The 19681-nt window shown below is 40.2% G+C and overlaps 3 protein-coding genes across 3 annotated transcripts in view; all 3 read right to left on the bottom strand.

The window, feature by feature from the left end:
* Window positions 1-1181: 1181 nt before the first annotated feature.
* LOC124149491 (failed axon connections homolog) lies at window positions 1182-6464 on the bottom strand. The gene is made up of 6 exons (XM_046521119.2): window positions 6285-6464; window positions 5809-5944; window positions 4713-4909; window positions 3750-3949; window positions 2459-2575; window positions 1182-2060 (listed from the first exon to the last, which is right to left on the bottom strand). The coding sequence occupies exons 1-6, from the start codon at window positions 6401-6403 to the stop codon at window positions 1954-1956; spliced, it is 876 nt and encodes a 291-aa protein (XP_046377075.1). The 5' UTR covers window positions 6404-6464; the 3' UTR covers window positions 1182-1953.
* Window positions 6465-15204: 8740 nt separating this feature from the next.
* Window positions 15205-19681, bottom strand: part of LOC124149525 (toll-like receptor 4) — a 36206-nt gene continuing 31729 nt past the window's right edge. The window contains exon 2 of the mRNA XM_046521179.2: window positions 15205-19597. Coding sequence (XP_046377135.2) covers window positions 16426-18189 — 1764 coding nt within the window. The 5' untranslated portion in view covers window positions 18190-19597 and the 3' untranslated portion in view covers window positions 15205-16425. The remainder of the gene's footprint in view (window positions 19598-19681) is intronic.
* The window catches only part of LOC125371695 (serine-aspartate repeat-containing protein I-like), a 35315-nt gene continuing 33872 nt past the window's right edge, over window positions 18239-19681 (bottom strand). The window contains exons 2-3 of the mRNA XM_048384024.1: window positions 18994-19597; window positions 18239-18270 (exon numbers count right to left, since the gene is read on the bottom strand). Coding sequence (XP_048239981.1) covers window positions 18239-18270; window positions 18994-19597 — 636 coding nt within the window. The remainder of the gene's footprint in view (window positions 18271-18993; window positions 19598-19681) is intronic.

The following is a 19681-nucleotide window of genomic DNA, read 5'->3' on the forward strand; positions in this document are numbered from 1 at the left end:
ATGACCAGTTACTTTTACGAAACAAACAATTTAATTAATTTGTATGTGAATTAGTGCAGAATATTTGTAAACTTCATACATGTAACTATGAACCGTCAACTGAATGAGGGTGAGGTTAAATCATGGCTAGATGCTGAGGTTTCTGAGTCGACTTCCGTTTTACTCATCCTTCTACTTGACACGCACACTGATTCTGTTTCCCATGCTCTAATGCTCTAGAATAGTCTTCTACGTTATTACAAAGAGGGGCGGTCGGGTAGTCTAGTTCGCTCGTCACGCCAAAGTCTCGGGTTCGATTACCGACATGGGTACAATGTGTGAAGCCCGTTTCTGGTGTCCCCCAACCGTGATATTGCTGGAATATTGCTAAAAGCGGCGTAAAACCATACTCACTCACCCACCACAAAGAGCATGCCTGGGGTATGACGTCATCGGCTTTAATTGATTTAAATAAAATCAGAAATGAAAATTTATACAAAAACAAATAATTGTTTTAAAGACTTTCGACCATTGCCTACACCTGAACACCGTGTGTTAGTGACATAGTAGTTGAGTGAGTGGTTTAACGCAGCTTTGAACACTATTGTCAACTGAGACGTTTACGACTTCGGTGAAACCAACCAGCACGGTGCTGACAAACCTGGAAACATAATCAGGACGAAGCAGGATTCGAACCCACGATCACAGGTTCCTGGCACGCAAAAGGGACGTAACTATGCTCAGCGAATTCCGGCGCCTTAGAAAGCACGTGTTCTCCAGCCTTAACCCGGCAAACCGTTAATATCGCACGCATAATCGGCGAAACGATACCAAACCGTAAATATCGCACGCATAATCGGCGAAACGATACCAAACAATTTTGCATGAAAGATATCTAGTTTGTATGATACTTATTGGTGGCGAAGAGATTCAATAATCTCGAGACATGGGTTCGATTCCCCCATGGATGATTAAAATGGCTGGAATAATGCTTGAAACGCATAACTTCCAAATCACGTATATCTAAACAAAATGTAAATAAAATAATTTTGTATTTGAAGCTGAAGACGAGAATATACATATATATATATATATATATATATATATATATATATATATATATATATATACACCCCACTTTAAACAAAAACACATATAAAATATAACAACAAACACCACATAATTTATATCATATTGTTTTCATTATTTTATTACACCAAACTATAACAATATGATTATTAAAATACATCACATCAGAGACTGAAAGGATTAAAACCCCTGCAGATTTCAAATATACATGATATTGAGATTCACTTCTCTTTCCTCTAATAGTAAACTGTTACCATTGGTATCCCCAAGCACCAATACTCAACATGCTCACTGGGCCATTGTCCACGTGGTCACACACGGTGATTGTTAACATCACACATCCTATCTACAATCAGACAACATGACAGTATATTATATTACAATATCCCCGTTACCCGTGAAGATTCCGGGATAGAATAGGTTTTCAACAACCCAAACCTTCCGCAAAAGGCCAATATGCTTGTCGTAAATTGCGACTTACGGGATCGAATGGTCAGGCTTCCTGACTTGGTTGATACAAGTCATCGATCCCAATTGCGTGGAACGATGCTCATGATGTCAATCACTGGATTGTCTGGTTCAAACTCGATTATTTTACAGAACGCCGTCGTATAGCTGGAATATTGCTGAGTGCGGCGTTAAAACAACAAACAAACAAACAATACCCTCGTATAATGAGTGGTAAAGAGTGAAATGGGTCCACCACCAAACGTCCTCTTATTGATTCTTACAAAAACAAGAAAAGTTGGGGTGTGGGAAAATTGTCTCACTATGAGTGTAAGTAAATGTAAATACATGGCCGTACTTCAGTAACTCCATATTATGGATCACACAACATGGTTTCATTTTTAGGAAACGAACGATCAGTCACTGTGTTATCTCCCTTTATTTGGTTGCCTCCCTTGTTCCGCCGTGTGTGATGCACTGGTCCCAGTCCGGCCAGAATGCGTCCTTCATACGTTCACAGTAGGCTGCCAAGTTGGGATAATTATCTAGTAGATAACAAGAGGTTATCAAAACTTTGTTCCAAAAAGACCATCACACGTTTCTTTTGATGTGAACTTCGAACAGACAATACCAACCAAAGTTTTAAAGCAAAATTTAAATCAATATCAAAAGGTAAACATTCTCTGAACATCGTCTAAGGAGCCGAAAATCGCTGAATTGCATTCCTGAATTTTGCCATGATCCCATCACCTGGTTCCGGAGCCTGTTTCTCACCACCTTACCCTCAGGCTTTCCTCTCACGTTAAGCGGACAGGCAGGCCGTGATATAACTGGAATGATGTTTACAGCGGCGTAAAACACAACTCACTCACCCTTTCCTAAGGGATACATTCGATCACATACTTATATTAATACCAATGTATACCTGTTCTCTGTGTGTTACCTTTTATGAGATTCTCGTATCCAGATCCATTAAACTGCCAGTATGTCTGCGACAGCATCCCGAACACCGAGCAGTCTGCTTCACCGGGCTCATCCCCCATCAGGAACCTCTTCCTCCCTAGTGCACAGAATGTTGCATCAATGAATAATTGTCCTGGTACCTTCAGCTACGTGATATTGTAAGGCCAGAACATGTATAAACCGCGGCAAATTATGTAATAAAGGGACAAATGTTAACCTGGTGGGGATTCTCTTTATGACTTCCACGCACCATCGATGATAAAAGGTCCTCAATGTTTCTGGCCGCTGTTGTTTAGAGATTTTTGTCCCAAACTGTTGATGGACTGACCATTTTCACAAAGGTGGTCGACGTAGAGTAAAAATTTGAATAAATATTTTTAAGGGATTTCTAAATCAATTGTCCATCCGGTTAGGGGTAATTGGCAAGATCATTGCATAAACAAAACATTCCTTTGTTTGTTTGTTCTTTAACGCCGCCCTCTGCAATATTCGAGCTTGATAACTACAATATGTAAATAATCGATTCTGGACCAGACAAACCAGTGATTGACACCAGGAGCATATTCGCAAATGTGATACGATGACATGCATCAACCAAGTCAGTGAGCGTGACCATCCGATCCCGTTAGTCGCCTCTTACAACAAGCACAGTTGCCTTTTACGGAAAGCATGGGTTCTGCAGACCTATTCTAACCCGGGTAAAAAACATCCTAAACATGAAAATATCTCACCCAAGAGAATCCCTACCATTCTGGAGGCATGCGGAATTAACTCGTCGAAGGCGAAGCAATTTGCTGCAAGAATTTCGTCACCTAGGAGTGCCAGGAGGCTATGATCGTGGGTTCGAATCCAAGATTTGCTCAGATAATTTTGCTTGGTTTCTCTGCACCATACCCGTGCTCATGGGTGTTACCAAAGTGTATCACTTAAGGTTTTCAAAGGAACGCAAGCTGACATAGAGTTTGTTTTGTTTCTATTTTAAGGCTTAACTCGGCAAAGTTCCACCTATAGACGGCGGTCTATGAATAATCCAATCTGGACCAGACAATCTAGTGATTGATAGTGTGAGCATGATCCACGCCGTCGGGTTACGGTGACATACTATCAACCAAGTCACCGAACTTACCACCAGATTCATTTGAACGCCTCTTACGACAAGCATAGGGGACCTATTCTAGCCAGGAATCTATCCACGACAAAGTACGCGGTTACTTTTTCAAAGAGACGCTTCAAGATTGACAAGTAACTATTTATTGGAAGACACGACGTACCTATAAAGTCGGAGAGAGACTGGATATCCTTGTTCATCATCTCGACTATCTCCTCCTCCGTGTGGCGACCCAGTCCCTGATTCCACGTTTGTTTTTTAACATTTCGTCGAATCATCCACAAAATAAACTTCGTGAATTTAAACGTTTCCAAAATAAACGATGCGTCTCTGCTATAGATCCAGCGAATGAGAGCAAGCAACCTGGAATGGAATCATTTCAAATCATATTGACATTATTATATCTGGAACTACTTTGCAATACACACATTCAAAACGTAGTCAGGTGTGGGTGAGTAGGGATGTAACGACGCATCGGCATTATTTCAGTCGACCGGCGTTTTTTGAAAGATGCATCCCGTGAAGATCCGGGTTAGAATGAGTCTTCAGCAACCAATGTTTGTCGTGAGAGGCGAATTACGGGAATGGGGGGCCAGGCTCGCTGACTTGGTTGATGCATGTCATCTTAATTTATAGGTAAACGGTGCGATGACCCTTCAGATCAACCAACTCGTCATCCTCCAGAGGCTTCCCACCTTCAACCCATTAGTGACCACAGTACTTCACCAGTGATCACTCATAAAGGGGATAAGTACAGGGAGTCGACACTGTGTTCTGTAAACATCATAGATGTCCTAAAGGAAGCAAACGTTATCCGAAGACTGGAAGATCTGAAGTAATACGTGACCGAAATACATGGAATGGCAGTCACTTTCTGCACATGACACCAGTTTTATAAGGATTGAGGTGTTTAGAAATCATGCGTGATGCCAAAAGAAAGCACTCCCTCGACATTAAGTTGAGACGCCGTGAAATAACTGGCGTACTGTTCAAAGTGGTGTTACACTCACTTTCACTCCCCACATGCTTACAATGTGTCCCTAGCAGTGATAGGGATGGAATTTGGTTCGTGAGTTGTAAATCTCTCCACATTCATTCACCCATTTACTAAAACGCGTTGACGTACCAGTACAGATGTTCCTCCGTCATGACCTGCATCGCCTGCGCTACCCCTTTGTCAGCGGGACTCAGATGCTTGTTCAGGTCTACCCCAAGCTTCTGGTTGAGGAATTGGATACACAGCGTAGAGTCCCCCATCGGTTGTCCATTGTATTCAATCCAGGGGACCTTGCCCTTAGGTGACGGTCTCATCCCATGGACGTTCTGTGAAAATGTGACCAGAAATGAGGAACTGTGTGGAGATCAAACGGGGACAAGTGAGTGAGTGAGTTTGGTTTTAACGCCGCTTTAAACAGTATTCCAGTTATATCGCGGCGTGTCAGCTTACTGTGGGAGGAAAGCCCGAAGTGATGTAGGTCCCAGACGTTTACCACGTCGGTGAAACCCACGAGCACGGGTATGGTGCTGACAAACCTAGAAACATAATCGGGGCGAACCGGGATTCGAACCCACAATCATAGGTTTCTGGCGTGCCCAAGGGACGCAACTCTGCACAGCGAATCGCGGCGCCTTAGACGACTGGGCCACCCGTGCCCGCCAAACGGGGACTAATTATTATATGTGTGAATTACAGAACATGATACAGGATACTCTAAGTAATGAGTATGTTTCGCCATTCAATCGGGAGAGCGGAAGGTCGTTGTGCACGTCCCTCCAAAAGAAGTTAAAAGATGGCACCTGTTGTTCGACATTAAGGGGCTAAAACAAGGACTGATCGGCTCGAAGTCATTAGACTGTGTATGAGTGTGGTATCCATGTTAAACTGTGACAAGGAATCCCGGAGGGCTAGCACTATACAGCCAGCATTAGTCATACAGACACATACATATTATATATGTACATATTATAGAAGTGCAATAATCTTGAACGTGAATCCGATTCATTCGACAAGGTGATTATCTCAAGATTTCCAAAAGAGAAATCCGAAATATGGTTTCTCTTCAATGTTCTTTACTGACCGATAGTATGAGCAACGACCCAACCACAAGGATACACGCAATCAGCCAGGTCACAATGACGATTATCATTAGTTGAGAACATTGCATGAGTTACTGTATAACTACGAGTGTTATGTCAATCGCACCCAACGTGGGTTCGCCTACCTGGTAGGGTATCCTGGCCATCCGGAGGTAGGTCTCAAGCTTCACAGCAAATGGCGTCATGCTTGGGGCATAGGGACCTCTGCCGATCTGATGAAGGATCACTGTATCTCGGGGGTAGTCCTTACGCTTCTCCTCTCTATACAGCGAAACAACATCATTACTGCAAATAACCACCCCTATTCACCCAATCCCGTCATTTCCTGAAGATACATCACAAAATCAATTTTACTTGCGGGAAATCTTCCGTTTGCGACATAGTTGAGGTTTCCCAAAGAGAAAAAGACACAATGATAACTTAAATTACAGAGTATTATATTTTCAGCACTCTTTAACGGACAGCCACGCCATTCGTCTCCACGAATGGTTAAAACCTCATCAATACCCAGTCAATTGTCATGGGTATCAAATTTATCTCTTCACCGGTTGACTGCGAGTGTATCAACTGCATTAGGTATCTGTGAGGGACGAGAACATACTTTAGCGTGAGTTTCCTTATGGCGACGAGCGACACGGCGGTTACTGCAGCACCTCCAAAAACATACAGAATTTTCTGTGATGTGTCGAGGTTTCTGAACGTCTCAAGAAAACTCTCCATTCTTGACGAGCCGGCGATACGTCTACCCTCTCTTCTCGTCAGAGCTCAATGACAATGTGCATGCAAGGGAGGCGACTCCTGAGAGGCAACAAGCTTGACTGGGTGCGGAATGTGATGCAAGTTCCTGTGTGTATTTCACACACACACACACACACACATATACATATATATATATATATATATATATATATATATATATATATAAGGAAAGGCAATATTATTTGTTATCATATTATTAATTTATTGATTATAAAATTAATTATAATTACAGATTCTAGACGCAGTTTCTCAGTCAGGGCGAGAACACCATCAGTTGTGACCTCCTCCCAAACCACACACACAACAGGAAACGTTTACACGTGTATGTATTCCGTGTGCGACACACGCATAACTTGGAAAGCGCACGTAAAATCCCCAACTCATCATCACCATTGCACGTATAATGGGACGCACACGACATAAGGAAACGAACTTACGGTACCAAACAATTTTTCATGAAATATAACTAGTTTTTAGGATGCTCTTCGGTGGCGAATAGATTTCATAATCTCCCCATGAATCGTTTAGGTTTAGATTTCGAACACGCCTAAGGGAGGGAATTCTGCACAGTGTATTGCGGTACTTTAAACAAATGACTGAGCTATAAATGTTGCCCCCGAGCGTGCGTGTGAGAGACCCGGGTTCGATTCACCACACGGGTGCTTTAAATGGGTAAACACCATGGCTGGAATAATGCTTAAAACGCATAAGTTCCCAATCACTTATATCTAATAAAAATGTAAATAGTGAGTGAGTTAAGATTTTTGTCACATCGCCAATATTTCAGCCATATCGTGACTAAATCAAGTTGTACATTAATAATACATAACTATAGACATTAAAATCTGTCGACAAAGGACAGTAAAACCTCTAGACTATCACAGATGTAGATTTAAAACTAGCATATCATCATAAAATTTTAACAATTCATAACAGTACAAGGTAAAAATGGGCTATTGATCACCAAAAACCAAAGGTAGGTCACATACTAGGTACCATGGGGACTTACGATACTTCTGCTACCTACATGGTAAACCAGCAGTTTTTACACCATCGCTCTGGCAAAAATGTAAATAAAATGATTTTGTATTCGAAGCTGAAGCTATAACCAAGGTGCCAGTTCCCCTCAAGGACATACCCCACTTTAAACCCCCCCCAAAATGATATATAATAACAAACACCATAAAATCAATATCATGGGTTTTATTTATTATTATATTATACCAAACTATAAAAATATGAATATTATAAACACATCACATCAGAGAATGAAAGGATTATAACCCCTAAAGATTTCCAAAATACATGATATTGAGATTCACTACCAATTTCCTCTTATAATAAACTGTTACCATTGGTATCCCCAAGCACCAATACATAACATGCTCCCTTGGCCATTGTCCACGTGGTCATACACGGTGATTGTTCAAATCACACATTTGATCTACAATCAGACAACATGACGGTAACATGTCCCATTTTAATTCTGGAAACCCAAAAGTCCAGAAACTCTACGGTCTTTTCCCAGTCTCGGTCAAAGGTATTTACTAAAATAAGCATGCTGTTTTCATGGGAACATACTAAGGAAGAAAAGGCGTGCCCATGGCCGAAGATTGGCCCATGGGCGAGAATATTTTCCTTTACTTAAAACTCATGTTTTTGGTTCGCAAATACTTAACTTGTATTCCATCAAGTATCATGACACAAAATCTAACTCATTTTCACGATTTCAACGATTTTATAGCGATACTGAAATAGTTCGCCCATGGGTGAGAAAAAGGTTTGGCCCATGGGCGAGAATATTTTCCATTACACAAAACTTAGGTGTTTGTTTCGCAAATATATTTTAATGCATTCCTTTACGTATCATGATACAAAATTTTGGCTTGGCCCATGGGCGAGCATATTTTCCTTTGCTCAACAGTTTTAGTTTCGCAAGTACATTAAGGGATTATAAGCATGACACATGATTCAACTCATTTTAACTTAATTCAACTAATTTTTGGCGTTATTAAAATATTTCGCCCATCATGTGAAACACACTTTGTATTATATCATTACATTACTACTTTAAAAAGGGCCTTTGATTGGGCCAAGACATATTTAATTCGGTTTTATGGTCCATGCGGTCTTACAGTTGATTTTATTAGTCTATAAATCTTATGTCTAGTACATATTTTCACACACAGGACTGTTACCTGATATAAGGAGAACTATTGTAGACCACTGTTCTTGATGCGTGTACTATTATAGACCACAGTTCACAATGCAATGTCCCCACTGTTACAGCGACAGCACGGAGACGTGGCTGCTGACCACCTCGGGTCAGGCGGCTCCAGGGGCACCTGGCCTGGGTGGTCAACATTAACGTGGAATACTTCCAGATGGAAGACCACAGCTCCTGTGCGTATGACTACCTCGACGTCATTGACGGTGAGCGTCCGCTTCTGTGTTCTGTGTTAAGAATCACAAGTTCATGTATTCACTCGTATGAAAACGAATAACTATTCACAAGGGAAATCGTAACTAGGAGCATATAATTGATTTGATAACTGATAATCGATAATCAATTATATATGATGTGAAGATCTTTACTATTGTATATGGAGATAGATGTCCGCTGGGTCAACGGGAAAGACAAACCTGACCTATTATTTCTCTTTCAAACTGCTATATGCCTTGGTTGATTGCGTGGTATCGTACCCCGACGACGTGGCTCGTTGCTAAAACAATTTCCGGTCCAGATTCGATTATCTGAAGGCCTCAGTCATATCGCTGGATATCGTTTAACAACAAACAAACATTACTAAGTAAAGAACATAAAAATGTTGCATAATTTAAACTTAATTTATTTAAATATATTCTCATTTCATTAAGCGTGCTATAAAGTCTATAGGGGCTATATTCAGTCAAATTAAACGTCACTTCATGTTCACCTGAGGTCAATCCAATAAGTTATTTTGGCCAGCAATGGAATGATTCCACACTGAAACCTTCGTTCACGTTGCTATCATATGCAACAACACACTCTTCCGTTGGTCCTGAACCTGTTTGAAAGTTTATCCTTTGCTAGTTTCTTACATATAAAAACGAAATGTATTAGCATCATTATTAAGTTCTTTTTAACAACGTCCTCTCTAAGTTAACTATGCAGTTATATTACGCAACATAAACATCTCCTCATCTATACGAACTATGCAGTTATATTACGCATCATACACATTGTCCTTTCTATGTTAAGTATATAGTTATATTACGCATCATAAACATCGTCCTCTCTATGCTAAGTATACAGTTATATTACGCATCATAAACATCGTCCTCTCTATGCTAGGTATACAGTTATATTACGCATCATTAACATCGTCCTCTCTATGCTAAGTATACAGTTATATTACGCATTATAAACATCGTCCTCTCTATGCTAAGTATACAGTTATATTACGCATCATAAACATCGTCCTCTCTATGCTAATAACGCATCATAATCATCGTCCTCTCAATGTTAAGTATACAGTTATATTACGCATCATAAACATCGTCCCCTCGATGCTAATTACGCATCATAAACATCGTCCTCTCTATGTTAAGTATACAGTTATATTATGCATCATAAACATCGTCCTCTCTATGCTAATTACGCATCATAAACAGCGTCCTCTCAATGTTAAGTATACAGTTATATTACGCATCATAAACATCGTCCCCTCGATGCTAATTACGCATCATAAACATCGTCCTCTCTATGTTAAGTATACAGTTATATTATGCATCATAAACATCGTCCCCTCTATTCTAATTACGCATCATAAACATCGTCCTCTCTATGCTAAGTATACAGTTATATTACGCAACATATACAACGTCCTTTCTATGCTAAGTATACAGTTATATTACGAATCATAAACATCGTCCTCTCTATGTTAACTATACAGTGAAGTTACGCATCATAAACATCGCCCTCTCTATGTTAAGTAAACAGTTATATCACGCATCATAAACATCGTCCCATCCATACGTACTATACTGTGAAGTTACACAACATCTGTAAATGGGAGTTTCATGCAATACTTTGTAAATAGCGAAATAACCCAAGAGGCCCCGAGTGGATCCGAGTGACATTGTATGTTTGTTTTGCAGCTAACACAAGTTCTCTCGTTGATCGATTATGTGGTGACTTGTCAGCTCCGGACATATCCTTCTCGTCCACAGGACCTGACCTCAAGTTATACTTCAACAGTGACTACAGCGTCACGTACAAGGGATTTGTCATTAAATACTGGGGTATGTAGAGTGTACGACACGCTGTGGGGAACCTGTATGTTCCTGTAGCGCCCAGTGGCACTGGGGGTACGGATGACCCAGTCGTTTGGGGCGCCGCAATACGCATTGTGATGCTGCGAGCCAGAAACCTTTGCTTGCGTGTTCTGGTAACGTTTCTGGGTTGGTCAGCAACCTACCCGTCCCGTGTTCCCACATTAATTTGTCAAGTCGTGATATGACTGTAACATTGTTCATAGCCTCTGGTTTCGAATTTATTAATTTCTCGTCTCGGTTTAATTGTGATTTTTATCATACCGGAAAGAGAACCCTTTCCTCAATAACGTGCAAACTTGACATTGATATAAAATTCGGATTGGTTACAAGACAAAATGAAAATATATTTACTGCTATGATAAAGGAAATTAACATACTGTAAACTACGTTTATAACAAACACGCTTATAACGAACTGACGGATATTACGAACTGTTTTTGGTCCCGTCCATTTTATTTTATATACACTGTATATATGTTGTTTATATGCGCATAACGAACTTCGGTTATAACGAACTAAATTTAGTGGTCGCTCTACGTTCGTTACAACAGTAGTTTACTGTATGTTGAAATGAGACTCGCGATGATCAGAACGATTTGAAAATATTTTGTTGTTGCTAATATAATGTTTTTCGTCCTTCAGCATCTTACAGCAGCTTTGCCGTAGTTACCCAGGCGCCCAAATCTGACCGTAAAGAAACCAACAACAACGTGATTGGTTGGGTACTAGGGGCCTTAGGGGTGATGATAATCATCGGCTTGGTTGTCTATATCGTGTGTGGCCGGAAGTACCAGAAGAAGTCCACAGCGAAAAGAATCACCAAGAAAGTATTCATTACAAAGCCCGACGGATCACTGGGACCGGTCTTCAAGACCTCAATAAAAATCAGACCAAGTACTGACCTCAGAGGTAAAGCTGCATCGATGAACATTCAGTTCCCCAGTGCATCCTCCATATCAGGAGCTGAACCCAAACCTGGTGTCTCCAGGAAGCGCCCCCCTATCGACTCAGCGTCTGTGGGGGGAGTTAATATACCGACGGCGTTCAGATACGTCGACCCAACGTACCCACCTGGATACGGATCAACTCCGTATTGAGCACCAATGTTAGACATGCCGACCCAACGTACCCACCTGGATACGGATCAACTCCGTATTGAGCACCAATGTTAGACATGCCGACCCAACGTACCAACCTTGATGTGGATCAACTCCGTATTGAGCACCAATGTTAGACATGCCGACCCAACGTACCCACCTTGATGTGGATCAACTCCGTATTGAGCACCAATGTAAGACATGCCGACCCAACGTACACACCTGAATACGGATCAACTCCGTATTGAGCACCAATTTTAGACATGCCGACCCAACGTACCCACCCGGATACGGATCAACTCCGTATTGAGCACCAATGTTAGACATGCCGACCCAACGTACCCACCTGGATGTGGATCAACTCCGTATTGAGCACCAATGTTAGACACGCCGACCCAACGTACCCACCTGGATGCACTTCACTATTGAGCACCACAGTTTTTGTCACATGTTTTAAGCTATATATCCTTGGAGACGCTCTTAGTATCGACGTCATGTGCTACTCCTGACACTGAAATGACTAGTGTGTAACTGGTTATGAAATATAACGTTTTAATTTTGTATGTATTTTACCCATTTGCCTGTATGTGTTGGATTATGAGTAACAATGATTTATACATCATTACAGACATTTCATATTCTTAGTAGATTAAGCAAATACCTTTCAGCGTCAGAATTTATTCCATCCATCTGGGGTAAACCCCAGATCTTTATTCCAAACACATATGTCATTCAAATATTTACAAATATTTGAGGCAATGCTTATATAGTGGCAAATGCTCAAGCGCTGTGCAGTATTATTCCCTTTGGCTGTTACTTGGTCTTGATAAACCTGTAAACCACATATAGAACGCAGATCTTCCATTCAGGTGGATCACACAGAAGGAATGCCGACATTCAACAATCATTTTGCATTTTACCATGACGCATCTTAAACCTGACCTTCAAACTTGACAGCAGTTGCCTTAACTTATGGAGGTTAACCGGAGGGTCTTTCCGACACCATACTTGTGGCGTCCAATTCGATGTAATTCTTGTTTGTTTTACTTTGATGTTTGGATTTATGTGAAACACAAGGGACAATACAACAAACTGTTCATGTTATTTAAATAACCTTCGTGGGTTTAACTTAATTATTCTCAAAGCAAGGCTTACTGTGATTATCCTGTTTTGGCGTTCCTTATATTTATTTATTGAAAACTACATTGAACCTTTCTGCTACCTTGTATTTGGGTGCTTACATTTCAGTTTATTGTGGCATTATTTGAGTTACAACTTCCATTGATAAATTAGTTATCAAGAACGTAATTCGTGTCGCCTAACGTTTGTACAGGACCCAAACCATGAACACAGTAAGAAGTGCATGCAATGATCTGCGTATGATTGCAGATGTGAACTTACTTTGGGTGTATATTTTCTATACACCTACACATATGAAACATTTGATCATCATCCGTCATTGTCGTTATTGCCATATAAGCTATGACCGGATGTGCTGAACTTTTCAGAGGTTAATACCTAAGTAAACATTTACTTTTCCATTTTACATTTTTTATTCTCATGGCTTCGAACATTTGGACTATTTTTTTAATGTGCAAGGGTTTGAAAAATGGGCATTCTCTGTGCTAGGAAACACTTCTCTTTGTAAATTTTCAAATGTTTTAGTGCCTGTGGTTTTTCGTATGTATTTGAATAGTTTTCATATTACCGAATCTAAAACAAGGTGATCATATATTTTTCCACCATCTGACAAATTCGGGCTCACATATTGTCTTAATTTTACACATGTTGATTCAGTTGGCATCAATGCTCCAACAATCTCAATAACCTAAAAGCGCCAAGGGCCTGACTAAGTAAAACACTGTTATGCAAGCTGACATTTTTCCATCTGGTCAATGGCATATACACTTCCCTTTATCCGGTCGCACGTTCATCAGACACCTCGGCCAAACGATGCATATTTTTCACGCGTTTGTCAAATAGACCTCGGATTACACCTTCATTTACAAGCGTGAATACTTATGGGAAATACTGTCCTTTCGTGTGGTGAATAAGCGTTCCATGTCCCCAGTCAATGCGTTGCGAGAATTGCATTTGGTGTACTGACTTCCAAGAAGATTACTTGGAAGCTGCCAAGAAATCATGAAAGTGAAAACTGGTACGCTTTCCTTTTTATTATGACTGGTAGAAGGCGTTTATCGGTTTTGCAGCATTCATTATCAGGCTGTTGTATTGCCCTTAAATGATCCACGAGTACAGAATAAGGATCACATTCAGGTGTTTGGAATGGATGAACATTCATAAGATACATGACACTTTGCAATGCAATGATTAAATCAGTATCTCAGGACGGATTTGTCACATACTGTATTGGCCATGCATAGAACAAATATGGTTGAAACTGCTCAGTGTCAAATATTGATAACTCCTTGTTAACATATACTTCATAGCCAAGCTGGACCTAGGTGCCACATGTCATTTTTACCATTGAATTTCTTGTCCAGACTCGAGTATCTACTGTCCCTTATGGTACAAGTATGCATGTTGTTGGGATATTGGTCACTGCAGTGTTGAGTATCACTCACTCACTCTTGTGGAAAGAATTTCTTTACTTCAGTTGAAAGCAAACATATTTATTTATCATTCTTTAACAAACGTAAAAATTACAATCATGTTCATAGATACAGTCGATAAAACTAAGCAAGAATCATGTGAACAATAGGAATATATTTAAGGATTGACTGTGTAATTGTTTCCGTTCATTGAGATATGAATCGAAAAACCAATGTGCAAACCCTATGAATCCGCGTAGCGGATTCTTACAAAAGTTTGCACATTGGTTTTTCGAATCATACCTCAATGAAACGAAAAAAATACACAGTCAATGCTTATAATTAAATACGACAGCATAAAACATGTTTTATCTACAATAGTTAAACCAAAAACAGTTGTATATATCAAAACAGAAAAAATTGACGAGATTGATAAACATTCCAGTTGTAGGAATACATACTGTGGGGTGACATGAATCAGGTGATTGTTTAATTTATGCACATAAATTGACACGCCTACACTGTCAGTAGCCAATCAACGGAGAGCAGGATCAAAACAATGTTCATTGGACCTGTCACTTAAGACAAGACAGTCAGACTGTAACGAACTTGAAGAGACATGTCCGGGAGAAGGCGGCTGTTTCAAATTACATGGCCAGTTACCGCCAGATTCAAACATTACTTCCCTGATTATGGTAAAACACAGTTGGAAAAATGCTAGTTAGAAAGGAAACCCGAAGACATAAAAGTTGAACCGAGGCGAGCAGAAAAAAACCAGGCGAGCGAGCCTGCATGTTTGCTTTTTCATTCATTCTCGGCCTTCGGTTTCAAAGGTTTGTTTGGACAATGAATATGCATGAAAGTCGCTAAATGTCCTGTGCCTGACGATACACGTGAGCAGAAAGGGAATTCCCTCGGCTGTAATATAGGGATTCCCCGAACTTTCGATGTAATAAAAGTAGTGCGCCTCGATGGGCGTGGCTTAATTTTTTACATTCATTGGGAATGAATGCAATAACACGTGACCAATTCAGCTAATCAGAATACAGGAATTTCAATGAACACAACGAAAATTTAATTATTATTGCTTGAACATATCATTTGAGATGAAATGGTACATCAGACTGGTCTTGTGGCTTTGAAGGCAATGGGTGTTCAGTGAGAATTGCCTAACACATTGATGTACATGTTTATCTCTTTGTACATTAAAGCTTCATGTAAGAATGTAATTAAACCCCTGACAACATGGATATATAATTAAATTGGTTTTGTTATTTAATTTTGGATTGAAAAGCCATCTGTAAGTTTCAACCTTTATCTCACTGGACAAAAATAATATAAACGAAACTTGGGTAATTTCAAAAACTTGTGCTTAACACTCCTCTCTCCTACAGATCAAAGTTACAGTTGAGTGCATGCCAAAACATCAGTAGAACGATAATGTAAAGTCAAACATCTCTGCCACACCCTCATGTGATATGCCCTACATAATTCTACAGGAAAAATAATAAGGTAACACGCAATAGAAAACACACTATTAGACCTTCTGTGACTCACATGAGATCTGAAAGCTTCAAACGTCTGAAACTCCATATCCTTGACACACCTGTCCCGCAGTCATGAAGATGTACAGTTTAACTGCATTCCAGTATAGCAACCGAAGAATATGTAAGTCGAAACCTCTGTCACAACCTCTTGTGTGCTCAGCATAATGTTACAGAGGAGAAACAAAACGGTAACAATATGAAAACTTAGACCTACCATAACACATGCATGGTAAACTTTCGATATATCAGGTTATTATTGAGAAGACAATATGAAGGGGAAGATCAATCCAAGCACAACAAACTGCAACCTCAACAATAAACCACAACAACACATTTAAGGAAATGAATGATAAAATGTATCTCCAGGTATCATTGAAGTAAAATGTAAGAAAGTAGAAAATTTAAAAGGTCAGATCAATTGTGAAACATCTACAATCCCACAGATCATGCTCCTACATCTAAACAGCCAACTACACAATATGTAGAGCACGTTCAAGATTTTGCCAAAATACCTCCTGACCTTCCCGATCATCTGTGTACTCTACGTAGGAGTCTTGACGCATCAGCTCCACAATAGCAGGGGTCAGGTCCTTCACAGGGATATTCTCCAGGACTACCACCAGCAGTGTGTTTCGTCCAGTGTAAATACTCTCCATTTTCGCCATCTCCACTTCATACTTACACCAGTAGCTCCTCAAGAAGTTCGTTGACAGGACGATCACGGTCTTCCTGCTGGATTTCACAGCGTTTAGGATGTTGGCAGCAATAGCTTCCCCCACGAGAAAGTCTCGATGATGGATACAGAGCCGAAGGCCATGCTGTCCCTCCAATATCTGCCTCATGTTCTCAACAACAAACCCACGGTCTTCGTCAGCGTATGAAATGAAGGCATCAAACTCAAACTGTGGCCCGCCCTCTTCTTCCTCCCCAGCGGCAAGATAACCCCTGTGTTTCATCCGTATGAGATAGTAAAGATACCTCAGTTTCCATCTGAACCTGTACACGATACCTGTTATGCACAAACAGAGAACTAGCATCACAAGACAGAGAACCCCGATAGAAATACCTAGGTAGGAGGTACACTTTTTGTCAAGCTCGAAGATGATTTGATGGATGTCTTTCAAGAATAGTCGTCTGTTTCTGTCATCAAGGCAGCTGATGCCATCAAGATTATGTAATTTCGAAGCATGATCTCTCATCCATTTCAATGAAGTCAAAGTTAAGCAATTGCACTTGAGAGGGTTGTCATTAAAGTACAGCTGAAAATCCCTACTTACCATGCAACTGACCTGATAACGCAACAGAAGTGGAACTTCGTCAAAGGTGTTTCTTGATAAATTTATTACTGTCATATGAAAATTGTTTATTTCTGTATTCCATGACAACAAATAATTTGAATCAATTCTTATGGTTTTAAGCTGACTTGTGTTCTTGAAGATTAGCTTTGGAAGTGAACTTATCTTATTATTTGATAAGTCGAGATATTCTAACAAAGGCATTGCACCAAATGTGTCATTCGTCAGGGTATAGCCAAGGTAATTGGAACTGATATCAAGATTTTTTAAAGATGGAAAGTATGTAAACACTCCTTCTGCTAGGTATTCACAGAAATTATTAGAAGCATCTAATTTTTCCAGGTGTGTTAGCCCTATGATAGGACCCATCCACCTGGTAAAATAATTAAATGATAAATCTGCTTCACGAAGTTTGTTTGGGCCGATTTCGAAACGTATAACTTCATAGGCCATTTTGGAATGACTTACATCGATAAATGTAACATTTGGAGGCACATAAATTGTAACATTGTGACTGGAAGGTTTGTAATATCCATACAGCTGCAGAAGGTGACGTGAATGAAGGCTTGCGGTATCAAAGAAGGAAACATACGATGTCCCTTGATAGGCAGTATCCAGCCACTCCAAATTTGTCAGCATGGACAATTCCATCATGTAAAGACCAAACGAAAGGTGATTATCTCTGATAGATATTCTTCTGAGAGATGTTGGAAGGTTAATCATTATATTTCTATCAATTATTTCTATTCTGTTTCCTTCAATGTACAATTCCTCTAATTTCATATTCTTCAGATATTGAGTATCTTTAGCTGTCAACATAGTACTAAGCCCCATTATTCGGCATATTTTGTTTACGTTTAGCACTCTCAGAGAGGAGTTCTGCAATCCATACATAGCTTGTCCCATTTTTGGAATTCCTAGGTATCTGTTATGTAACATTTGGAGGTTACTAAGATTCTTTAACACTTCAAAAGATGCTAGTTCAATGTCAACCAACAGGCAGAAAGACACATCCAGATTCTGCAAGTGAGGCACATTCTCAAATGAGTCATTCCTCAAGCAACGCGTGTAACATGTCCTAAACTCGCCCCCCAAGTGATAGTGACCGTAGGTGCTTCAGATTCTTGAATTCCTTGCCAAAATATAGTTCTTCCGGTCCATCAATGTATAATTCTTCTAATGATACTAAATCTTTGAAAGCACAACCTTGGTAAGAATTGTGTCCAAATGTATTCCCAATATGATGAATGTCTTTCAGAATGAAACTGGAATTTGTTCTATATTCGAATACACTTTTTGGGTGTCTACATTCTAATGTTAGGTTTACGCTAGCATCGTAAGGGCGAGATTTAACATTTTGGTTAATATAGAGCTTCTTAAGTTTTGTCTGATGTTTAAACAGTCTGTGACGAAAGACCTCTGTTATTATCAAATCATTATTATCAAGGTGCAAAATCTCAAGGTTTCTTAGTTGTTGAAAGGCATCAAGTTCAATATGTTTCAGTCTATTTGAAGATATACTACATATGGTAAGATTTGGATAACTGAGAGATCTATTTTCCAAACGATGGATGTTGTTTCCTAAAAGATTGAGCTCAGTTATGTTGGGTAACAGATGTGATGGGACCTTGTCTAGTTTCCGATACGAACAATCAGCTTTAACCTTCTCTCCACAAAAAGAACAGCGACACGGTTCACACCTATCTTGACTCGCATCTTGACATGTATCTCGTCTTGCATCACTTTTGGCATCTCGACTTGCATCTCGACTGACATCTCGGCTCGCATCATGACTTCCATCTCGACTGGCATCTCGACTTGCATCACTAATGGCATCTCGACTTGCATCTCGACTGGTATCTCGACTTGCATCTCGAATTGCCTCTCGACTTGCATCACTAATGGCATTTCGACTGGCATCTCGACTGGCATCTCGACTTGCATCGTTAATGGCATCTCGACTTGCATCTCGACTTGCATCTCGACTTGCATCACTACTGGCATCACGACTTGCATCCTGACTGGCATCTCGACTTGCATCTCGACTTGCATCACTAATGGCATCTCGACTTGCATCTCGACTTGCATCTCGACTTCCATCTCGACTGGCATCTCGACTTGCATCACTACTTGCATCTTGACTTGCATCTCGACTTCCACCTCGACTTCCATCTCGACTTGCATCACTAATGGCATCTCGACTTGCATCACTACTGGCATGTCGACTTGCAACTTGACTTGCATTTCGACTCGCATCATTACTTGCATCTCGTCGCGCAGCTTGGGAGGATGCCATAGCAGGCTCTAAAACAGGGTGTACCAGCAGTAGGAACAGCACCAGATGTTTCTGGAAAAAGCATGTACGTAATTGTAAGGTTTGCAAACAGTTTTCATACACATAAACTTCATGGGGTTAGGACTAGATTGCCTT

This window comes from Haliotis rufescens, unplaced genomic scaffold (assembly GCF_023055435.1).
Source record: "Haliotis rufescens isolate VD_foot unplaced genomic scaffold, xgHalRufe1.0.p SCAF_1, whole genome shotgun sequence".
NCBI lineage: Eukaryota > Metazoa > Mollusca > Gastropoda > Lepetellida > Haliotidae > Haliotis > Haliotis rufescens.

Coding starts and splice junctions, on each gene's coding strand:
- LOC124149491 (XM_046521119.2), bottom strand. CDS start 6,403: ATGGAGAGTTTTCTTGAGACGTTCAGAAACCTCGACACATCACAGAAA. Junction 3,950..4,712: donor ACGGAGGAACATCTGTACTG/GTACGTCAACGC, acceptor ATTCCATTCCAG/GTTGCTTGCTCTCATTCGCT. Junction 2,576..3,749: donor GTCTCTCTCCGACTTTATAG/GTACGTCGTGTC, acceptor TCTGTGCACTAG/GGAGGAAGAGGTTCCTGATG.